Source organism: Nylanderia fulva, unplaced genomic scaffold, assembly GCF_048542155.1.
Source record: "Nylanderia fulva isolate GAGA-0341 unplaced genomic scaffold, ASM4854215v1 Scaffold293, whole genome shotgun sequence".
Classification (NCBI taxonomy): Eukaryota; Metazoa; Arthropoda; class Insecta; order Hymenoptera; family Formicidae; genus Nylanderia; species Nylanderia fulva.
In genome coordinates this window covers 104,741-126,898 of record NW_028190362.1, presented here as the reverse complement: position 1 = coordinate 126,898, position 22,158 = coordinate 104,741, and the positions used below count along the sequence as shown (strand labels likewise).

General features: G+C 36.1%; 4 protein-coding genes across 4 annotated transcripts; all 4 read right to left on the bottom strand.

Annotated features, from left to right (window-relative positions):
* Positions 1–10,857: 10,857 nt before the first annotated feature.
* LOC146722645 (uncharacterized protein F54H12.2-like) lies at positions 10,858–12,183 on the bottom strand. Its single transcript, XM_085484131.1, has one exon. The coding sequence runs from the start codon at positions 12,181–12,183 to the stop codon at positions 10,858–10,860; it is 1,326 nt and encodes a 441-aa protein (XP_085340257.1).
* A 206-nt stretch (positions 12,184–12,389) lies between these two features.
* Positions 12,390–13,851, bottom strand: LOC146722644 (uncharacterized). The gene has a single exon (XM_085484132.1). The coding sequence runs from the start codon at positions 13,847–13,849 to the stop codon at positions 12,923–12,925; it is 927 nt and encodes a 308-aa protein (XP_085340258.1). The 5' UTR covers positions 13,850–13,851; the 3' UTR covers positions 12,390–12,922.
* A 2,647-nt stretch (positions 13,852–16,498) lies between these two features.
* LOC146722643 (uncharacterized) lies at positions 16,499–17,669 on the bottom strand. Its single transcript, XM_085484134.1, has one exon. It carries the CDS (start codon positions 17,240–17,242, stop codon positions 16,499–16,501), a length of 744 nt encoding a protein of 247 aa, XP_085340260.1. The 5' UTR covers positions 17,243–17,669.
* Positions 17,302–21,098, bottom strand: LOC146722642 (uncharacterized). The gene is made up of 3 exons (XM_085484130.1): positions 20,786–21,098; positions 18,522–20,575; positions 17,302–17,316 (listed from the first exon to the last, which is right to left on the bottom strand). The coding sequence occupies exons 1-3, from the start codon at positions 21,096–21,098 to the stop codon at positions 17,302–17,304; spliced, it is 2,382 nt and encodes a 793-aa protein (XP_085340256.1).
* Between the last annotated feature and the right edge of the window lie 1,060 nt (positions 21,099–22,158).

The window sequence follows — 22,158 nt, the reverse complement described above, 5'->3', positions numbered from 1 at the left end:
AAATTTATATTTATATTACAGAGCCTTGTTAAACTCTTATTTTAATTAAATCTGTTCATATCATTTGTTCAATTATAAAAAATTTAATTGATATTTTGCCATCTCTGACACCCAGTAAACACGAAAGGATCATTTACGAAACAATTACATATTAATCTATATATGTATGTTATAGATCGGCGGAACAAAACGATGACGTATCATTTATGTCAATAACGTAATGTATTTATTATGCAATTTTGGTGTTACTTTGTTATGTAACATTTATGTATTTTGGTTATTATAAATGTGTATACTCTAAAAGTTTCGTAAATACTACGTAATTTTAATGACATAATTGTAACGTTATGTTAAATAATCTCTAAAAACTCACCTTTAAAAAAAGGTAAAAAAAGGCGACCAGTTAAGGGCACGCTATTAACAAAAATTATTTATTGCAAACCTATGTGGAATCCTATGAAAAATTAACCATTGCAAATCCATGTAGAATCCTATGAAAAATTAATCATTGCAAACCCATGTAGAATTGTATTAAAAATTATCCATTGCAAACTTATGTAGAATCCTACATTGCAAACCCATGTACCATAGAATTGTATGAAAAATTATCGATTATAAATCCATGTACAATCGTAACAAAAGTAATGAAATAAAAAAAAATTGCGACAAGTAAAAGTAGAAACTTGTACCAGTGAAAAATTAAAGTTGCAGACATATATAGAGTCGTATAATGAATCAGTAAAAATTTAAATTTGAAAATGTAGAATCGTACCATAAAAAAACTTATCTTTTAAAAAAAAAGATAAACAAGATGCCAAGTCCATGCGCCATGTGAAAAAGTGTTAAACAAAAAAGTATTTTTTAATAAAAAAATATATCAATAGAAAAAAATGTATGTTCTAAAATTAATATCTCTACACAAAAAGTAATGTCCAAAAATTGCGCGAATAAATAAACATTTTTATAAAAAATTAAAATTTAAAAACTTATGCAAATTTAAAATTAATATAAAATAAAAAGAAATAAAAAAATTTTAGTTAAAAAAACTGGGCGCGCTGCTAAATAATATTCTAATGAGATTAAAATTAAATTGTTATTTTTAAACTCATTGCAGTTAAAATATGTTTTGTGTTTAAATTAATTAATGTTACTTTAAGGTGCTAAATAATATTCTAATGATATTAAAATTAAATTGTTATTTTTAAACTCATTGCAGTTAAAATATGTTTTGTGTTTAAATTAATTAATGTTACTTTAAGGTGCATTGTAATTTTGAAACTTAGCAGCGCGCCCAGTTTTTTTAACTAAAATTTTTTTATTTCTTTTTATTTTATATTAATTTTAAATTTGCATAAGTTTTTAAATTTTAATTTTTTATAAAAATGTTTATTTATTCGCGCAATTTGTGGACATTACTTTTTGTGTAGAGATATTAATTTTAGAACATACATTTTTTTCTATTGATATATTTTTTTATTAAAAAATACTTTTTTGTTTAACACTTTTTCACATGGCGCATGGACTTGGCATCTTGTTTATCTTTTTTTTTTAAAAGATAAGTTTTTTTATGGTACGATTCTACATTTTCAAATTTAAATTTTTACTGATTCATTATACGACTCTATATATGTCTGCAACTTTAATTTTCCACTGGTACAAGTTTCTACTTTTACTTGTCGCAATTTTTTTTTTATTTCATTACTTTTGTTACGATTGTACATGGATTTATAATCGATAATTTTTCATACAATTCTATTGTACATGGGTTTGCAATGTAGGATTCTACATAAGTTTGCAATGGATAATTTTTAATACAATTCTACATGGGTTTGCAATGATTAATTTTTCATAGGATTCTACATGGATTTGCAATGGTTAATTTTTCATAGGATTCCACATAGGTTTGCAATAAATAATTTTTGTTAATAGCGTGCCCTTAACTGGTCGCCTTTTTTTACCTTTTTTTTGAAGATTATATCATTCATTTTTGTATATGATAAGCATCTTTACATAAATAAGCAAAGAACCGCCACCACCCCCGTCATATTTCAAAATACGACGGTTCTCTTTGCTTATTATAGATAACTATCTTGTATTTTAAGTAAAAAATATTTTTTTTGCACTTCACGAGTAATGCAGAGTGTAAAGCGTTGTCATGAAATTGCTAATATATTACGAAACCTTTTTTTATATAGGACTAATCGAAATAAAATATTAAATAATTAAATAGTAATAGTCATAAACTTGATATTATAAAAATCTATTTAGGAATAATTTTATAACTACTTTATTTTATATCGATATCGCAGTAGTAAGTCAATTTGTAGACAAATTTTCTATTTTAATGACAAACGGAATTATATTTAATGATACTATATATTATATTGAAATACGAAATTTTATTTTAGATGTCCCTGCAAGAGCATTTGTCAAATGCGTTAGAGGACATATGTCAAAGAAAGCTTGTGAAAAGTGTCACGTTACTGGCAAGCGCTATAAAAACAGACAAGTTTTTTTGGATCATGATGCACTTCTTCGTAATGATGAAGAATTTAGATTAAAGATAGATGATGGCCATCATATTTCTAGGATTACGTCTCTGTTAGAAGAAATTGAAATTGGCATGGTGTCTCAGTTTAGATTGGATAAAATGCATTTTTTGTATAGCGGAGTTTTTCAACGATGATTGGAGATTATTTTGGGAAAACAAGGACCAAATCGGGAAAAAATTTCAGCGCGTGATAAGGCTGCTGCTTTAGCATTTATGAACAAGATTAAACCTCATATTCCAATCGATTTCTGCAGAAGATCTCGCAACTTATCCTATTTGGAAAGATACAAAGGATCAAAGTTTAGAAGAATCATACTTCTTTTGTATGATGGATTAATGGTGTTCAGTTTGCTAGATCGAAATCTATACACAAACTATTTATTTTTGCAATACAGAGTGTACATTCTTTCAAGCCCTTTCTTAGTTAAAAAAAAGGGATGATTCAAATAGCAAATCTCCTTTTTCGTTCATTTGTTTGCTGCGGATATTTTTGGAAAAGAATTTGTCATTTATTACATTCATGTACTCTGCTATTTATAGCTATGGAATGCCGCACTAATGGGACTATCAGTAATTTCAGTGCATTTAAATACAAAAATTACTTATTGGGTATCATCAAGCGTTGCCTAAGAGTAACATACATGCCTGTTCAGCAACTTTACAATAGAGACTTTGAAAGAGGAAGTCGACTCATGCAGAAAGACATAATTAATGAAAAATGAATTGAATTGAGTCAAAAACATTACGAAGAGAACGATGAAGTAGACGTTATTCCAAGTTGACTATGCACGAAATGATGCTATCCACATCAGAAGCAGATAGTTGTTTTCAGTCAAAAAATGGCGATTAGTGGTCCTCTCAAAAATTACTTGTTCCTTTTGTGGCACACAAATTTCCTTACATGGATATAGATTTAGAAATATTTCTGACTTCTTTACATTTCCTATTAATTCTACAGAATTGGGCATTTAGTAAGGTATTACAACTTGAGGAAACTGAAAAAGTTTGGTCTCTTAATCAAGTTCTTTATAAATGCATTCTCATTCCTGCTGATAATAGTTATCTGTGTATTCTGCTCCTTCCTTCATAGTGGGCAAAAAGTTAAATTAAGGGTGAGATAATCTATTACACTGTAAATAAATATGCAGCTGTCGGAACCCTTTATTTCTTCTTTTATATTTAATGTGATTTGAAAATGTCAATTTTATGGATTATTCTTACATATATTTATTATTCTAGCTATTGTTGATATTGTAACAACATTAATCTTTTACATGTTGAATGCTAATAGATGTCAAATTATGTAATCGTAATACTGGAGCACGAAAATCTAAATACACAACCCAAAAAAACTTAAACTAGAAAAGCATTATTGACACAGATTAATAGACAGATCGCCAAAGGCCTGCCTAAAGAAGAGACCGCCATCTTCGTGCGATAGACTTTGCCCCTTACCGACACACTTTGTCCCTGGTTCGAGTCCGTGCTAAATTTCGTAGACTTGAACCAAAAGACTTTGCCCCTGGTTCGAGTCCGTGCTAAATTTCGTAGACTCGACCAAAAGACTTTGCCCCTGGTGCAAGTCCAGGCTAAATTCGTTTGACATTACCAACAGACTTTGCCCCTGGTGCGAATCCAGGCTAATTGATCATGAGACCAATTTGAGAGATTTGGCCCCCGTTGTGTGTGTGTGTGTGTGTGAGAAAGAGAGAGAGAGAGAGAGAGAGAGAGAGAGAGAGAGAATATTTTACATATGCATATATATATATATATATATATATAAAATTTATTAAATATAAAAAATATATTTTTTACACATAAAATGTTTTTTTATTGAAATAATCACAATTTTAAATGTGATTTAACACAGTGTTTAAAAATTTTTTAATTAAATTTTATTAAAGAAAATTACTTAAAATTTTTTACATTAAGAATTTAAAGGCTCCTTATTCTCTTGTAGAAATTTATCACTACGCCAATTAATCACTTATATATATATTTCGAATATTTAAAATACTATATACAGTAATTTAAGTATTCGAAATAAAAGTGATTAATTACTCGAAATAAGTGATAAATTGGCGTTACTAGTAATAAATTTCTATAAGGGTTGAAATAAAGTATAAGAGATAAATAGGCTATATGTGAGCCGTATGCGAAATGTGAGATGTAAGACGCATATTGAAATTTAATTTTTCGATATAACTTTCAAAAATGTACACGAGGTACAAAAAATTAGCTTGGACATTTGTAAGACTTAAAATTGGGATTAATTCTCAATTCTATTAATTAAATTTCGATATAACACACCTTACATCCGCGTACGGCTCACATATAGCCCATTTATTAGTGCAATTTTTAAGTTCCTTATTTTTCAAAGTTCACCTTTTTACGTTATCAAATATTTTTGGTACGTTTTCAAGAATTTTATATTTTTACTTACCGCAGTTTCTTATCCAAATGTAAAATCTTTTATCGCAGTCTATAAAAAATTGAAACAATTTACAATTTTATGATATAATATTATTATTATTACAATTTCTATATATATGCACATCTGTCAAATATCGTGATTTATTTCACATTATTATTATCTATTTTAATAAAAAAAAAAAAAAACACTTGCAACAATAAAAAATAAACCGCCTGCCGCGAACGGAAAATGCCAAGAAAGCACGCAATTTCCGCGAATCTCGTAATTTTTTTGAAAAATCAACAATTTCAACGAAATTGTAAATTCTTCAAATCACTGCACAAGTATAATTCACAATAATAATTTTCAGTAACTACGATAAAAAATCGTATACTGAAAACCGCAAACGAAAGTGCAATGGGAGTAAGAGTAAAGTCTGTGATAAAATTAATTGGCAATAGAAAATTAATAATTTTCAAATAGAAAAATGTTGAAATTACCGAGGATTTACAAATAATAAAGTAAAAATATTAAATAATTTATGTTTTCGAATTTTGCTCGCGGAGAGGATCTTTAAAACAAGATTTTTAGAAGAGAGGACCTTTAAAATATAAACAGGCAAAAACGTTGGAAAAATTAAAGCGCGCGTTTAAACAGATAAACGCAATGAAATAGATACGCAATTGTTTTTACTTATCGCTGTAAGCTCACAAGCTTCTGACGTGCTATACACTTTTATATAATATATACAGGGTGTCCGGTAACTAACGGACCAATGATTAAGGGCGGATTCTCTGGCCAATTTGGAGACGATTTTTCCTTAGCAATAATTTTCGAGTTATAAGCGATTGAAAAAAATAGGTTTTTTGAAAACTAAACGTTTTGGAGTTAAAAGTCTAACATAATTACATTCTTCAGTTAATTTCAGGTAGAGTTTACTATAATAAAATTTTAATTTAAGGCTTAGTTATAAAGATACATAATGACAAAGATTGGAAAGTTGTAAAAAATGATGACCTTTTTCGACATTTTCGCTCAGGAAAAATCGTTCCCAAATTGACCAAAGAATCCATTTGTAATCATTGGTCTGTTAGTTACCGGACACCCTGTATATTGGACACGAGTTTCGTTTGTTTCAAATTCTCGAGAGTTGAAGTAGGAACATACGAGTATCATATATCGTTTGTGACTTGCCGAATGAAAGCAAGACAGAGAGCGAACGAGATGATGAGCTTAATAGCTCATAATGTTATAAATAAATAAATAAAAAATTATAACCTGACCTACTAGTTATTGAATCTTTTTTTAATAAAATGTTGCATTATTATTATCATCTAAGTCTAAGTCGTTTAATTACTTTTTAGTTTTTTAATAATTAATTCAATTTATTCTAGTCATTTTTATATGAGAAAAATAATATCACGTATACGTTTTATAATGAATTAATATATTTCGGGAACCGAATTATATATTCTTAATAATATAAAAGTGTTCAAAAATTATATTTGACTTTTAATTTTAATTATTTTTTAGCAAAGAGTTCCGAAATCTCTTACACACATAATGGGGATTTTTTTCATCCATATAATTCGCAATTAAGTATATATGTTAATTATTAATTTTAATAAAATAAAAATTAAAATTAAAGGTCAAATATAATTTTTAAACACAAATATATTAAATTAATTATAAAACGTATACCCATGATAGTATTTTTCTCGTACAAAAATAATTAGAGTAAATTAAATTAATCATAAAAGATTAAAAATTAATTAAAGAATTTAAACTTATATTTTATATAATAATAATAAAACATTTTATTACGTCAAACCGTCGTGAAATAATTAAATAAAATTTAAAATTAATTAATGAAAGGCTCGTATAAATTAAACAAAATTAAACAATCATATATAGTAGGCCAACTAAACGAGTAAATAAATAAGATGTAAAAATTTTTTTATTAATAGTTAAATCATTAAATTAACATTCCGTTACAGAATCGATATAAATTGTAAACGTTTCGACTGCACTACAGTCTTTATCAATACATAAAAATTAAATATTAAAATATAAAGTTAGATGTTAAAAATACAAAGTTAGTTAAATATTAAAATATAAAATTGAAACGATTCTTCGCTGTTGACCAATAGATATGCAAGGCGATTGGTCTGAGATGCCAAGTTATGCGACATTTGAGCATGCTACGGATATAATACGCGAATTAAATCAATGTCAGAAAAAATTAAAAAATCTTTCAACTTACATTATCGTTTTAACAAGTCCTTTTCCCCGATATTTCAAGTGTGTGTTGCGAAGTCTGAATACCAAATGTCAAAATAGAGAGCGTGATGTATTTATTTATTACCAATGTTTTTTCTAAATTATGATTCAGCAAATTTTTTAAGTATGTCAAAATAACTACTGTCTAACAATTCGGTGTTTGTATTTAAATTAATTCCATTTTTCTGTTCTTTAATGTGGATCATTTCAGATATTAGTCTTTTATGGTAATTCTTTTCATGATCCATAATTTTAATATTGTCCCAGTCAAATGTATGTTGTTCGTTTAGAATGTTCCGTGATAACCGAATGTCTAGCAGAGTCTAATTTAATATTATTTTTATGTTCTTTAAGTCTCGTTCCTAGCTGTCTTTTTGTCTGTCCGACATATGTGGCGTCACAATCGTTGCAATTCAATTTGTAAATAACGTTAGAATTCGTGGGACAATTATTTTTGTCCTTTTGAACTCTTATGAAGTCATTTAATTTTTTAATGCAACGATATCCTACCACTACGTCAGGTCTTCTTATTGCTGAAGCAACTTTCTCAAATATTGATTCTATATATGGTATGACAAAATATTTAATGTTAGTATTAGTATTATTAGTATCTGTTATATTGTTATTATTAGGCTTGTTAAATTTCTTAGTTGAGAGATTTTTTAATCTGCGTTTTATTTCTGTGAAAATTAGATCAAGAGGATAACCGTTGGATAGCAAAATGTTAATAGCTTTCTCTATATTTTTTTTGTGAAATTGCGGATGTGATAGTAATAAAGCTCTATCTACCAAGTTATAAATTGTTCCTATTTTATGACAAGTCGGATGATTTGAAAAAAATGAAAGTAATCTACCTAGGAATGTCTTTTTGTGATACCAATCTAAATAAATTTTGTTATCTATTACTTTGATCATTATGTCTAAAAAGCTTATACAACGATTATCCTCCTTTTCCAATGTAAATTGTAGTCTATCGTTATAATTGTTGAATTCGTTCAAAACATATGTAATATTGTCAGCGGAAGTGCATAAAATAATGTCGTCTACATAACGGAAATAGAAAGTCATTTCGCAATTTAAATTACTAATTACTAATGTTTCCAAGTCCTGCATGACTATATCGGCAATGATCGGAGAAAGTGGGGAACCCATAGGAGTCCCATAAATTTGTTTGTAAGTTATGTTATTAAAAGTGAAAAATGTAGAAGTTAATATAAATTTTATCAAACCTATGAGTAGTATAGTGGGCACTATGGCCCGTCATAACAAACCCCCACCACCGACCCGTCTGGCGCCGAGTCTTATCTTATCTTTCCCCCACCACCGGCGTCTGGTTTTTCCGAGTGTGGGTGTAGGGGGAGAGGGTGTTGGGGAAAAAAAAATGGCGACTGGCCCCGAAAGGTGGGGATGAGAATTTTTTTATTTTTTTTTATTTTTTCTGATTTCCTCTGGATTTGAACCTGGGGCCTTCGTGTTTCCGAGCAGGGTCCTAGTATGTTGAGCTAAACGAGATCTTACTAGTCTAAGGATTAGATGAGGTATTTAAGCTAAAGTTGCGTAGGGTACGGTATGGGGGTACGGGTATACGTATGGCAAGGATAGCTCGTCGAATCAAATGGTCGATATTGGACGGGGTGGGGTAAAAACAGTTAGGGTATACGTATGGCAAGGATAGCTCGTCGAATCAAATGGTCGATATTAGACGGGGTGGGGTAAAAACATTTTGACCAAGAAAAGCGTCATGCGGTCGACCGGGGATCGGTGGCAGGTAGTAACTGACAATGCCGTAGGGTAATAAAAAAGAACACGCAAATATTTGTACTGGCGAGCATTCCGACTCGTGTCACGATAAAAAAAATAATGCATCATCGTAGATTAGAAAGAATGCTTATTGTTGAAAAGATGTCGGATAAAATTTTATTTTAAAATAACAATTTCTGGAAAGAGGAAGTGAAAGAAAATTGAACAATGGTTTTAAAAGTACAAATATGATTTATATTTAAAATATTTTTACAGAACAAAATTTATTTATTAATACTAAAATTCATATTATATATTGTTATGATTCGCTTGTTTTTTGTGAGTAAAAATTTTACGAAATAAGTGTATGATTAAACGATCGTTATATTCACAATCTTCGGAAAAAAGAGCGAGAAACTGATTAAGATTATAGCCGCTACACATATAATATAAAAATACACAGCAGTATTGTCCGCAAGTCTTAGAAAAAATTCCTTGTAATTGTTGAATATTCCAACGATGGATGATGGAGTTTCGTCGAAGTCGGATGAGAAATCCTGGATACAAGGGGGGTAATCCGTAGCTGTCGAAGTAAGTGGCTGTGCCGTGTTCATCGAGGTAGAAGGCGATCCAATGTTCTCCAGGTCGATCGTGATTGTCGGTGTTAGCGACGATAGCCGTCGACCTCGTCCACACCCTCGGAACTCTGTCGGCTGCATAGACTCCAACATGTCTGGCATCTAGATGACGCAATGCTTGTAGAATTTCGCGAGAGTTCATTTTTTTGTCCCGAATACGAACGAGTGTACGGTATTATTTGAACAATACCAGTTTTTACCTCTTTCGACAATGCGTTTTCTTCTATCTTGAGTTGTTTTGAGAGGTTTTCAATGTCAGTTTGCGTCGAGATGGAAATTGTTTCGTTCTTGTTTCTATCCGTCAACGTCGATGACGGTTCAGAAATCACAAATCTCTCTTCTTCTTTTTCAATCTGCTGTTCGTTGTTTTGCTGATTTTTCTCCTCTATTTGTATTTTAGTTATTGATATATATATTCTCATTTACATCGCGAGAAACGGCGGCGTCGTATTTATCGTCGCTATCGTCGAAGGTAATTTCCCAACTTTCGTCAGAACTACAAGTAGCTTCGGTAGAGGTCGAAACGTTCTCGCAATTATTTTGCGCACTTAGCCAGCATTTTAATTTATAAGCATTGTATAACGCGCAATAAAAGGTTCCAAATTTTCGAATCCCGTGATGACCGCAATATTGTACGATATTCTCCTCATCCGGTGGATTTTTAAATGCTGGTGAGGTACCCTCCAAATTATTTATATCTCTGGAAAGTAAATTCCTCAAGTAGTTTGCTTTTTCGTTACCTCTGACGTAAACGCAGCGCGCGTGTCTTGCGATTTCGCGGAGATGCGAGGTAAAATATTTAGGATTAACTGAGCCGTCGAACCACTCGATACCGTGATAATTTCGTGAGAGCCAATTGTTTTTTCGTCTTGCTTTTGCGGGTAATTTTCCAAACGCGTATGGTGGCATCATAATCCAATGCTCGACAATCGGAGCATCGATTGCGACAACGGCGACTTCCTTCGCGATAAATTTATTGGCTTTATCGCGGAAACCTTGTATGTCGACGACTATGTCCATATTGTGAGATTTTCGTTGGTGAGGTACAAGCTCTTAGCGAAACGTGCGCGTTTGTTCGTGTCTCGTACAAAACTGAATTCATTCTAGCGCGTTACATAGTTTCCACTTCGTGAATAGCGTCATCGAAATTTCCAAAGGAAGAGGAGGGGGAAAATTTTCTAATCGCGTATTACATTACTGTGTATGAATACATGTTGGTGAACGAGTGTTAAAAGCTAACCGGAAAAATCGACGATAACTTGACGCGATGCGTCGATTTCTACGACATTATCGAATTCGGCGTAAACGATACAATTAATTGTTTCGGTGAGTGCCTTCTCGAATCTCACTTCTAACCGAAGACTTCCGTGTCTCACGAGATTCCAATGACCGGCGCAATTAGCGGATAGATCGGGTGTAAGATCAAAAGCGAATAACGTATATCCCCGAGAATAATCATCTCTACTTATAGAATTTCCCTCGTTCAAAAAATGGATACCCGTCCCTGAGAAGAGCGTATGATAAGCTTCGATGTAAAGCGGTTCGCGAGACGAGAAAACCGGTTGTAACGGTCTACTGGGTATTTGTGTACCGTCGACGTATAGCGAGAAGAAATTTATTCCGTAATTTTGGAAATTAAACGGATTCAATTTTCTGTCACCGTTAAACGCTTTATTATCGACGAAACCTACTATTATTCGTTTCGGTAATTGTCCCAGTATTACATTATCTAACGATTCACCCACAACCCCACTGTGAATCGTGAATGTTTTAATTTCAACTCTCGTAAGCGGATACTTGGCGGTAACTTTGCTCAGCATTCTAGCATGCGCTAGTAATACTCCGGAACTTATTTTCGCTCTTCTCACCATTAGGCTTGCATCGAGTATACAAATTTTCGACGTGCAATTAGTTTCTATGAAACAAAACGTATCTTTCGAGCGCACGAGTCTCAACCGCACCTCGACGCCATTAATTAAGAATTTGTCCTGATTGAAAACGTCGCAATGGAGGTGACCTATAAGATCTAGCGCGCGCCCTCCGCGTATGTAACGAGCTCGTCTCGCTATAGCGGTATTGCCTTCCGCTCCTACTGTATCGTCCATGTGACCGGGTGTATCCGCATCCCATAAGCACGAGGTTAGATGGGAAGTTTTTGCGGGTGATGAATAATTTAACAACGCTTCGATGTACGCGCGGTACGCATAAGCGTTGTTTGGAGGCGACACGAGCTTTTGATTGAAATACACGTCGATTTGATTGAAGATGGAATGAAGAAAATGATTTACGGGGCCCACGTTGACGGCGGATCCGGTGGCGAGACCGGGTAGCGGCTCGGTTTCTACACGTACCCGAAGACTTAGTAACGTGTGTGTGAGATCTAAATATTCTTCTCCGTGACCCGGGATGACGAATTCTAGCGGGGAGTCGTCCGAAAGCGAGGTCACGGGTTTGTAATAAATCCATTGCGAACTTTCGATGCTAGTTTGCGTGGGCGGTAAAGAGAAGAGATCGAGCTCGCTCTTTAAACACTCGCTCGAGTGTGTGTGAAGAAATGACATTTTTTTCTTTCACCGCCTGCTCTACCAACGTTATTGTCACGAACAAGCGTATTTAGAATAATGGCGATTATGAAAATATATCGTATACTGTACGCTTTTTACCGCTATTAGCTTTACGCCGTTTCGCGGACAACTTGAGTCTTTTTACAGTCGAGCGATTTTTCCTCGTATTATTTTTAGTTTTTTTTGTATTTGTTCTTTTTTTCCCACGCGACTTGATTTTCGATAAACTTTTTTTCTTATTTGTCTTACGACGTTTACGCGATGCGGTTACCGAGGATTTAGCGACGTGAGTCTTAAGCCTGCCGAAAGGAAACTGCGCTACATGAATTTTTTCATCCGATTTATATCCCCTACCTTTCATTAGACTACTTATTTTTTCCCTAGCTTTTCTCTTAAGATTGTCACGCGATTGTTCAAAACGATGCTTGACAGCTACCTTTAACGGCATTTTATTTTCAACATCCTCGATTATATTAACCCCGGCGCGCAAAGCTTCTTTACCCACTGCCCCTAGTCCTCTAGTTAAATAAGGCAATACGCGTCTGAACATTCCTCCGAGAAAACTACCTATTCCATGACCTCGTTGATAGGGTGAACCGACAAAAACTCGTGGAATTCCACCGCCGCGAGTTCCACCGTTTTGTAATCCGTTATAATACTCCGAATAATAATCCATATTAATGAACAAAATCCTTCTTTCTTATCAAAAAAATCTTTACAGAGTATTTTTAAAAATCTAATCGATACGTTTAAAATGTAAAGTCACCGTTAACGTGCCGGATTCAAATGGTATATTTTTTCCAGTATCGTCTTTTATATCGATTTCAATCCGTCGGAAATTTGTTAGGCGCACCGGGATATAATGCGGAGGTGAGAAATATTTCACTTGATTCGTTCCATATTCGTAATCGCGCCCCACCCCTGTGACAGGCACTATTCGGAGAAGAGGAGTTTGCACATCGCCTGTTATGTAAGGTTCGCAAATATCGCAATAAACGAACAGTTTATCGGGAATACCCCGCGCCAAACTACACGCTTCGTAACTATAGAATCCTTCGCGACGTACTCCATTTTCGTCAAGAGAACCGAGTTGAAGAAAAATTGAAGTAGATTTTTCTTTGGAATTAAGCTTAGATGTCGTGAGCATAGAACAATAGTGACTTCTCCCCTTAGGAGCGTTATAAATAAAATCAGCTAAACCGATCATTTGCAAAAGTCTATCGGAAAAATGCATATAATGAATCAGATTGCAACCAGCGGGACACGCGAGGAAGAAAAAAATACTACCGCCTGTAAATTTTTCTTGCTCCAAACGAATATGGGAACCGGCTTCTTTGCACGACGAATTAATCGTGGAGACGAGCTCTTCCATATTATTATAAACGCCATTTGATATTACGGCTTCCTTCGAAGTTAACACCTCATCTTCTTTATTTTTCTTTTTAACTTGAGGGTCGATATCGACGAAACTGAGTACATTTTCTCCGCGCCTTACATGAAAAAAGGTATTAGGGAATTGGATTTCGCTCAACGCGACTTCCCAGTCACCGTGTAAGTGCAGCGATTGAGGTAATTCCGTAATGAACGATGAGGTTTTATTGTCGGGGGAATAGCGTATACTGCTATTGCTTGGAAGAACCAGAAGAAATTGATCCACCCTCATTTCGAAGAATAGTTAAATTCGAAGCGGGTATCCAGGAGTTAAATTTAGAAGGATACCCTTGCCAGCTAACTAATAATTGTTTATTGTTACCGCGTCCTCTGCTTTTTATCACACGATCGACGATAAATTCCTCGTCGCGTAAGTCTTTAATAACCGGTGCTAATTCTTGTTCGTAAAAAATTCCGTCTATAATTTCACCCGATAAATCACTTAATTCATATACGCGGGGTTTTCTCCATTCGAGAACTCGATGAATTCGAAATATCTCCTCGCTCCACTTCGCCTCGTATCCTTTCTCGAACGTTACTTTTGCTCTACTGACGCGTACGAGATCGTTCACGCGGTATTTAGCCTTTTGTTTACGCCCACGCTTCTTTTTCTTTTCTTTATCGTTATCCCATCGTCGTTTCATATTTTCACACGCGGTACGAGCATTTTCTCGCGTAACGACAGCGGGTTGCATTTTGATGGTGGAATGACGAGTATGATTGTAAGCGTGAACAATATCTTGTAAAACATCAAAGTAACGACGTGTATTTTTATGCGTAAAATAACGCCACATCCGCTCCTTGAGTGTTCTATTAAATCGTTCCACTATAGACGCTTTAATATCGGGATTGCGCGTTACGCGAAAACGGATGTCTTTTTCTTTTAAGAAATTTTGTACAGGGCGGGCGATAAATTCTTTGCCTTTGTCGGTCTGTAAGTATACAGGTAGTCGACCCTCGTTTCTCGAAAATATTTGTTGAAAGGCCTTTATTACGCAGGTAGCTGTTTTGTCACGTAAAGGTTCTACCCAAACAAATTTACTAAGCACATCGATAACCGTTAATAGATAAGAATAGCCGTCATTATAGCTCTTGAGATTACGAAGATCGATTAAATCGGCTTCCCATAAATCATCGATATTTGTTACGTTATAATGTAAACGAGGAAATTTTCGTCGTACCGGCCGATGCAGCGTGTATGCATCCTGTGATTTAAGCCACTCGACGACTTTGTTACGCGTAAAATTCGGTTTAACGGCTCGCGATAAATTGTCCACCGCAGAGTAGCCTGCATAATGCGAGGGGTCGTAATACAATTTTTCGAATTCCATCAATTGAGATTTATCCAATCGAGTAAACCTCTTCTTCTCTTTGACGGAGAAACTACGTTATATGGTAATGTTCTATCGTCGTCACCGTCGTCGTCGTCACCTTCTTCGTCGGCGGATATAAATTGCGTATCTCCTTCGGTTTCACATGCTTCGTCTAACCTGTGACTGTGCGATTTTGAACGTGTGATCGGAGTGGAGGATCCGCGAGGTAACGCGGTAGTAATATAGCGAGATCGCGTGCCTACTTTTAATAACTTTTGATTTCCTATGAGACGCGGTGACGTACCTATGTCACGTAGTAATCGAGCAAACTGATTTCTTCCGGTTGCTTCTACCGTTTTTCTCTCGCGTACCGCATCGTTTATAAGTTCCGCGATATTCGAACCCTCCACAATGTCGCCGTCTATAGTTACGAGCCCTTGTCTATTCCAGTTAATCTTAGATGACGGAGTAAGGAGCAGTTGCTTCATTATCAAGCGTGCTTTACTACGATAACTTTTCGGAACACTATTAAGTATTTTTTGTATCATTTCCGCTGATTGAGCGCGTTTTTTCTCGAAACTACTACTACTAGCGGCGCTAATGTTACCGTCGCTGGTAATTAAAGTTTGCGTTTCCATAAGTTCATCGTCATCATCGAAGTTATCATCCTCTTGCTCTTTCGTGTCTTCGTCCTGTTCTCCATCGCGTTCATCGCTGGCGTGCACGTTTTTGCGTAAACGTTTTCTCGCAGCACGAATAAATTGAAGATAACGCTGAAGTACCTCCTTATACATTTTCCATCTTTCGTCCTCGCTGACCTGAGGTGTGAGATTCAGAATACGCCACATCTCTGCATCGAGCCGTGACAAAGGAGTTCCCGGGGTCCGTACGGAATTATTAGTATCATTTTCCACATTCGATATCTCGGTAATTTTATTCGATGAATTATCGGCCGTCGCGTTAGAGGAAATTTCCGGTTGTCGCTGCAGTCTTTCGAGATTTTCCGACGAAATTAAAACCATTTTTTTTGCTCTTTCCATTATTGAATTGTAAATATTTTATCTTTTTCACATTTGACGCAACAAATATACACAGAATAGCGTCCCTTTTTTAATCTCCAATGATCCGGGATAATATAGCTCCGAGTATAGGAGCAATAAGATAGGGTAAGAATCCGCCGCGTTGCACCAATAGTTTTCTCTTAACTTTCAAATTATCTTTTTTCGCAGCAATACGACGTAGGATCGATTTATGTCTAGCAAGGCGTTTCTTTTCACTACTCGCAAGCGGTACGTTACCTTTAAGAGTATTGAAAACGCACTCTTGAATACACTTAATGAGATTATTATCGACGGAACGTAAAAACGCTGTTCTTTGATTTTTTTTCAGATAACATAAAGTTTTCAAAAGATTCGTGTTTCTTTCGCCGATAGATCGTCTAGCGATTTTTACCGCGCCGTCGGATGAATTCTTCGACGACGACGATGATGCCGGTTGCGATTTTTTTTCTTTTTTTACCATCGCAGTGTAATTGCACGAGTGACAAGTCGTGTGTGAATACGAGCCTTTTATACGCCTCCGCCTCTTTTGATCGATCTACGTGGAATGTACGCGTAATGCAGCTTATCGTTGGGAAAGATACACGTCCGAAATCGATATTCATCTGGAGTCGATTGTTTTAAATCGAGCAATAAATACCCGTGAGTCTTCGAGGTAGCGTCGTAGTACGCTTCTTCCATAAACTTAGGATCGTCCGGATATACTTGACGCGCTAAATGCCGAATTTGCGCGCGATCGCGTGGATTTTTGAAAACTACTATGTAATTCGCATTGAGAGATATGTCGCGTTGTCCGCGTCCCTGATGGAAGAGATTTTGCGAAATGAGAATAACACTGAGATTCTTATGATGGCTTCCTTTAGTAAACAGATCTACGATAACATCGCACGATGACGACTCTCTCATAAGATCGTCGATTATCACTAATTTCGGGGTGAGTGGATCGTAAGAATAATCTTCCGGGCGCGGTAAACCCTCGTGAAATTCGATTATATTTTTCTTCGAGTTTATCGGAACGCTATTTGCATATACGTTCTTTTTTCTTACGCTACTCTTCTCTTCTCTTTCATTTTCATCGCATTGCAGGCGTTGATAGGCATCTTGCCACTCGGCGTAATAAAATAAAATTCTCTCGAATCGAGTATCGGACACGTCGGACAAATAACGAAGAAATGTTTTCACGAAAATCGTTTTTCCACATCCCGTAGGTCCGCAGACGATCGACGTCCAAGGATGTTTCCAGCGTACATCCATTTCCCCAAAATGAACGCGATATTCACCGTTTACGTACAATCTCGTAAATGAAAGAAAGTCTAATCCGGCGCGTTCTTAAAAACAAAAAATTAGCGTAAAGAGCGTCCGTGTATTTAAATTTTAATATTACTCATAGTATGAAATGAGTTACGGCGGAAAAAGCTTATTCGCGCACCGGGGGCCAACCCGCGGCGGTCGCATGCTCGTGCTAGCGAATAGCGCCGATCAGCTGACGAGCGCCGATCAGCTGATGAGCGCCTGGTTAGCTCGCAACTACCGATCAGCTGATGAGCGCCTGGTTAGCGCACCGCTACCGATCAGCTGACGAGCGCTACGTTGCGCTGCCCACAATCAGCTTTTAATCAAATGTTCTCGTTGGTGTGTATGTCTTGCGATAGCGGACGTATGTGAGTTCGGCATGAATATATTTGAATATATAAAAATTGTGCGTAACAAGAATTTTTTAAAAATTAAATATTTTTATGTTAAAGTTTTTCAGATAAAAAAAATTATATTAAAAATTTTGTTAAAAATTTAATATTTCACTAAATAAAAATGATTTCGCTTAAAAGGTTAATTATTATTATTAAAACTAGGATGGGGAAACAATATTTTTTATTAAAATATATAAATTTTATTACTGAACAATATTTTTTTATTAAAAATATAAATTTTTGTATTTATATTTACAAAGTATTTTTTTCTTATTACTAATATCTACATCTTCTAACTTTAGTTAAACTATTCCTTATCCTTTCTAATATAAAAATAAAATTAAAACTACGGGTATTTTAAAACTCCGATTTATAAAATATAGTATAAAGTATAATATTTTATAATATTTGATGAATTACATTTTACTTTTACAATATTTACACTTTTATATAATATTTGCATTTCTATGCAAGTGGCGGAAAACGCACGCGTATCTCCGCAAAGATAGAAGAGTGTGAAGAGGAGAGCAATGTCATTGTTTCGGTAAATAACCGTAAGGAAGAGAATATCGATTTTTGATAAATCTTCGTTTTAATAACACAGGCTTGCATATTTTTGTTTCGTCACGCGTTATTATATCGTGAAATGCGGTTCGCCGAATGGCTTTAAAACGAAGATTTATCGATGTCCCAGGAATCGCCTCTTCAACCTGTTCTCCGAGCGCTTTCTCTTCCCGCTCCTCTTCTTCTTCTTCTTCTTCTCTTTCTTTACGCAACAATAAATCTTTAATACTATTAAAATTAACTAAACGCGAGTTTTCAAAATTCAAGGTTATACCCTTTACTTTGCAAACTTCGCGTGTGAGTCCTTCGGGTGTACGGACCACATATGCGTAAAATTTCGGACCACCGGATACGAACGACTCGATGTAACTACCTTGTCCGTAGCTAGCGAGTTCATCCGTCATGTCGCCTAAAAAATTACCCGTATGCGGTTCGTATTCCTGCGGATCTCCGCGACTTACATAAATACAGGAATCCGTGTCGTAATATAAAACGCGCTTGTCTAATTTTTCTAAATAATCATACAATTTTAATCGCGCTTGAGCCGTCGTGTAAGCCGCTATTATAACATTAGTAAGAGGCGAAGGTACGATCGCCTCTTCTCGTAGTCGAAACGAAACATATATCACCTCATCGTTTACAGGCAATATATCGGTTATTTCATGTTGAGGGCTAGTGAGCAAACTCATTAATCGTTCTTGTGTTTTGACAATCACGGTATTCGGCAAGTTTGCACGTTGACCAAATTTACCCCAAAAAGAATTCAAGCATAATTTAGCCACCGAGCGTAAACCGGAATTGTGTGCAATGTTATCTTTTTCAAGAACGATTCCTTCTACTTCCTCATACTCACGGATGTAACGCTCTTTAGCAACGTTATCGACACAGTTGCTCGGCCATCCGCTAGCTTCTTGCTTTAATTGTAGAAATGTATTGATGTATTCCGTAAATAGACCCCCTTGTCGCGTACCGGTTTCGTAACGAGTGATGTTATATTGCCAAATCTCACTAACCCCTGTCACGAAATATCCTTTCTCGATTGCTTTTCGTAATTCGCACGATATCCATGTACCTTCGAATTCGCGTTCGTGAGCTTCGTGAGTACACGCAATCTGAGAAAATGTTTCGCAGCAACTACGACATAACGCAAATAATAATTTACCCTGCACGCGATAGGGTAATACAGGATGAAAGAGATCGCGGGGAGGAAGTACTTTACATCGCACGACCCCCTCGACTGAATCGAAATTATATCCCGGTGATAATCCGATTAATTCCTCGCATTCCTCACCTACGTATATTGTCGGATGACCGATCGGAAAATCACCGGTCTTCAACACAAACGGATACAGAGAACATACATCCACGTAACGTATCTTTTCCGTACCCGTGATCTCGTATCGCGTTACGATATTTCCTGTGCGTCCGCCGTAAAATGAGTCTCGGGGATCGAGCGGTTTGACGTCTATCATTTGATGTCGATGTAGATATTCGCGCATCTCGACATTTTCATTCATCTCGCGATCAAAGTCGCATTCCCATTTCTCAATCACCCTATATCCGCGCTTACGAAGACGAAATGTCGTTGCAACGGTGTGTTCGTAGCGTGAATCACATGTATCTGTACGATCTGTCGAAAGCAGTCTATCGCGATTTACCCGAAAACATCTTGGACAACCATGCCAAAAACAACCGTGAAACTGTAATACGTAATATTGCGTTACGTTATTTTCTACCGACTCGTAGTATCCATCGACTAGCGTACCATCGCGTAATCGATATTCTCGAGCGCGACCGCCATGGATAATATGATGAGCGAGCTCCCGCTCTTTCCATATCAACCATTGCAGGGCTTTACGCGAGTGAATATTCGCATGTCTGTATCCCCCCATTGGAATGATACCGATCTCTTTTTCGCGTAAAAAGTTTTTTCTAAATACTCGCATACACGTTGAGGCGATGGTTGTGCATTCCTCGAATGGACACACGTTTCCACGCTCTAAGAATATTTTTCTAAAAGCCATACACGCTTGTCTAAGGATATCTACATCGTTACGACAATAAAGCAATATTTCACGTTGAAAATCAAACACATAGTTCGCGCGCGTCATCTCGGAGTGCCACGCGAGAAATTTTTCGCGTTCTTTCATCTGCATAGAATCGGGTGAATAATATTGAACACCGGGTAACGCTCCGACATAAGACTGATTATCGATAGTATTGAATAAATGTGGAAAAATGCCTTTATTCGTACCTTCTGTCAGTCCAAAAGCTTTAGGTAATTCGGATAAACGCATCGGCATGTAATTGATACTATCGATAAATTTCGTATGACCTAGCGTTAATACAACTATTTTCGTACCGTTTAAAATGACTCGAGGCTCTAAGACATGGTTTTCCACGATATATTTCAAAATAAATTGCGCGTCGAATGATTTCGCGTTATGCGCGATGCAAATTATTTGTTTAAAATATTTTGTCGGCCGCGTTACGAAATCTACAAATTCCTGCACAGGGTTGCGACAAAATATAAATTCGCGAATACCACACCAGCGACATCGCACCGACATTTCATCTATTTCTGCACACTCCTCGCAAATTTGTTGAGTGACGCAGAGCGTAGGTACGTGAATTTTTACATTTGTGCTACCTTGGAGCGTTTCGTCTTGCCTCGTCTCAAAGTCATAAAACACGAATGCGACCCGGCTTTCTACGCGTTCGCGAGTCTGATTAATCGAACCTTCGGCGTCATCGTCGTCGTCGTCGTTTCTCCGCTGTTGTTGTTCGCTATTTCCATACGCGTGTTCGGAAGTGCTCGGATCGGGACGATTATCGCCATGCCGACGAAGGGGAAGCATGTAACAAAGATGATTCAAAGGTTGAAGAGAACGACACGTAGCGCAATAAGCCGTGTCGCATTCGTGTTGATTATTTCTTTGAATCAAACGTCCGCAATCTTCGCAAAATCGTATAGTTTCACAAACACTCCGACGTGATTTACCATCGTATGATTTTACCGCGCGATGACGCTCCAAGCAGGCATGATTGAAAAATTCACGTCTACAATTATCGCACCTAATACGATCCGCGAATGATTGCTCGCACGGCGGCTCTCCGTTACATCGCGGACATTTATTAGAGCATCGATGCTCTCTCACATCGGAACGGTAACTTAAATTACACGGGATACAATATCCCTGCTCGCCTGCTGCTGCATTTAAATTTAAAATTACATCGAAATGTTTATTATTTAAACTGTATAATAAATTTAGACGAGTTTTTATTTCCCGCTGCAAAGTGGTTAGAAATGCGTTTCCATCGAATAGCGGATTACCCCCTCGACCAAAAGTATCGTCGTTATATATTATTATCGCGACATTTTCGCTCGCGAGATATTGCTGAAAACGCTCGATTTCATCAATTCCACACCCTTCCTCCGGAATCGTGACACCGGCATTCCTCGTAAGTTGCAACGCAAACTCGCGCTGTAACACCGAGTTTTGTCTTCTCACCGCATTCCATTTCGCGTGTAACTCTCCCGTGCGTAAATTTCCACGCTCGTTAAAAATTAGAGCCGATACAAGTGCGCGAGGAAGACATAAATTATCGGTATTGGAAATTGTTAAAATCGAGCGTTTAGCAATAACATCGTGCGTAATCCTGTTACGGCCGCGACCAATGGGAGGGGTGACTTTAAAAATCCGAATGTTAAATTCTTGCGCTATATCGTGTCCTCCGCAACTTTGCGCTAACGAGCTTACGAGTTCCCAAATATTTTCGTAAGTCAAATCTCTCAAAGGTCGGAACGATATACCTGCGGGGCCGCGGGTTAAACTTGCGGAATCGAAAGATATACCGACGTAATCCCTCGGTTCGCACGAATGCAACGCGTACTCGTGAAGTTCGCGAAACGCATTT

What these genes read in the sequence shown, in the direction of transcription:
- LOC146722645 (XM_085484131.1), bottom strand. Translation starts at nt 12,183, where the DNA reads ATGTCATTTCTTCACACACACTCGAGCGAGTGTTTAAAGAGCGAGCTC.
- LOC146722644 (XM_085484132.1), bottom strand. Translation starts at nt 13,849, where the DNA reads ATGAGGGTGGATCAATTTCTTCTGGTTCTTCCAAGCAATAGCAGTATA.
- LOC146722643 (XM_085484134.1), bottom strand. Translation starts at nt 17,242, where the DNA reads ATGGATGTACGCTGGAAACATCCTTGGACGTCGATCGTCTGCGGACCT.
- LOC146722642 (XM_085484130.1), bottom strand. Translation starts at nt 21,098, where the DNA reads ATGCTTCCCCTTCGTCGGCATGGCGATAATCGTCCCGATCCGAGCACT. An exon ending in GGTGCGATGTCGCTGGTGTG is followed by an intron (nt 20,576 to 20,785) that starts GTATTCGCGAAT and finishes TATTAACGCTAG; the next exon opens with GTCATACGAAATTTATCGAT.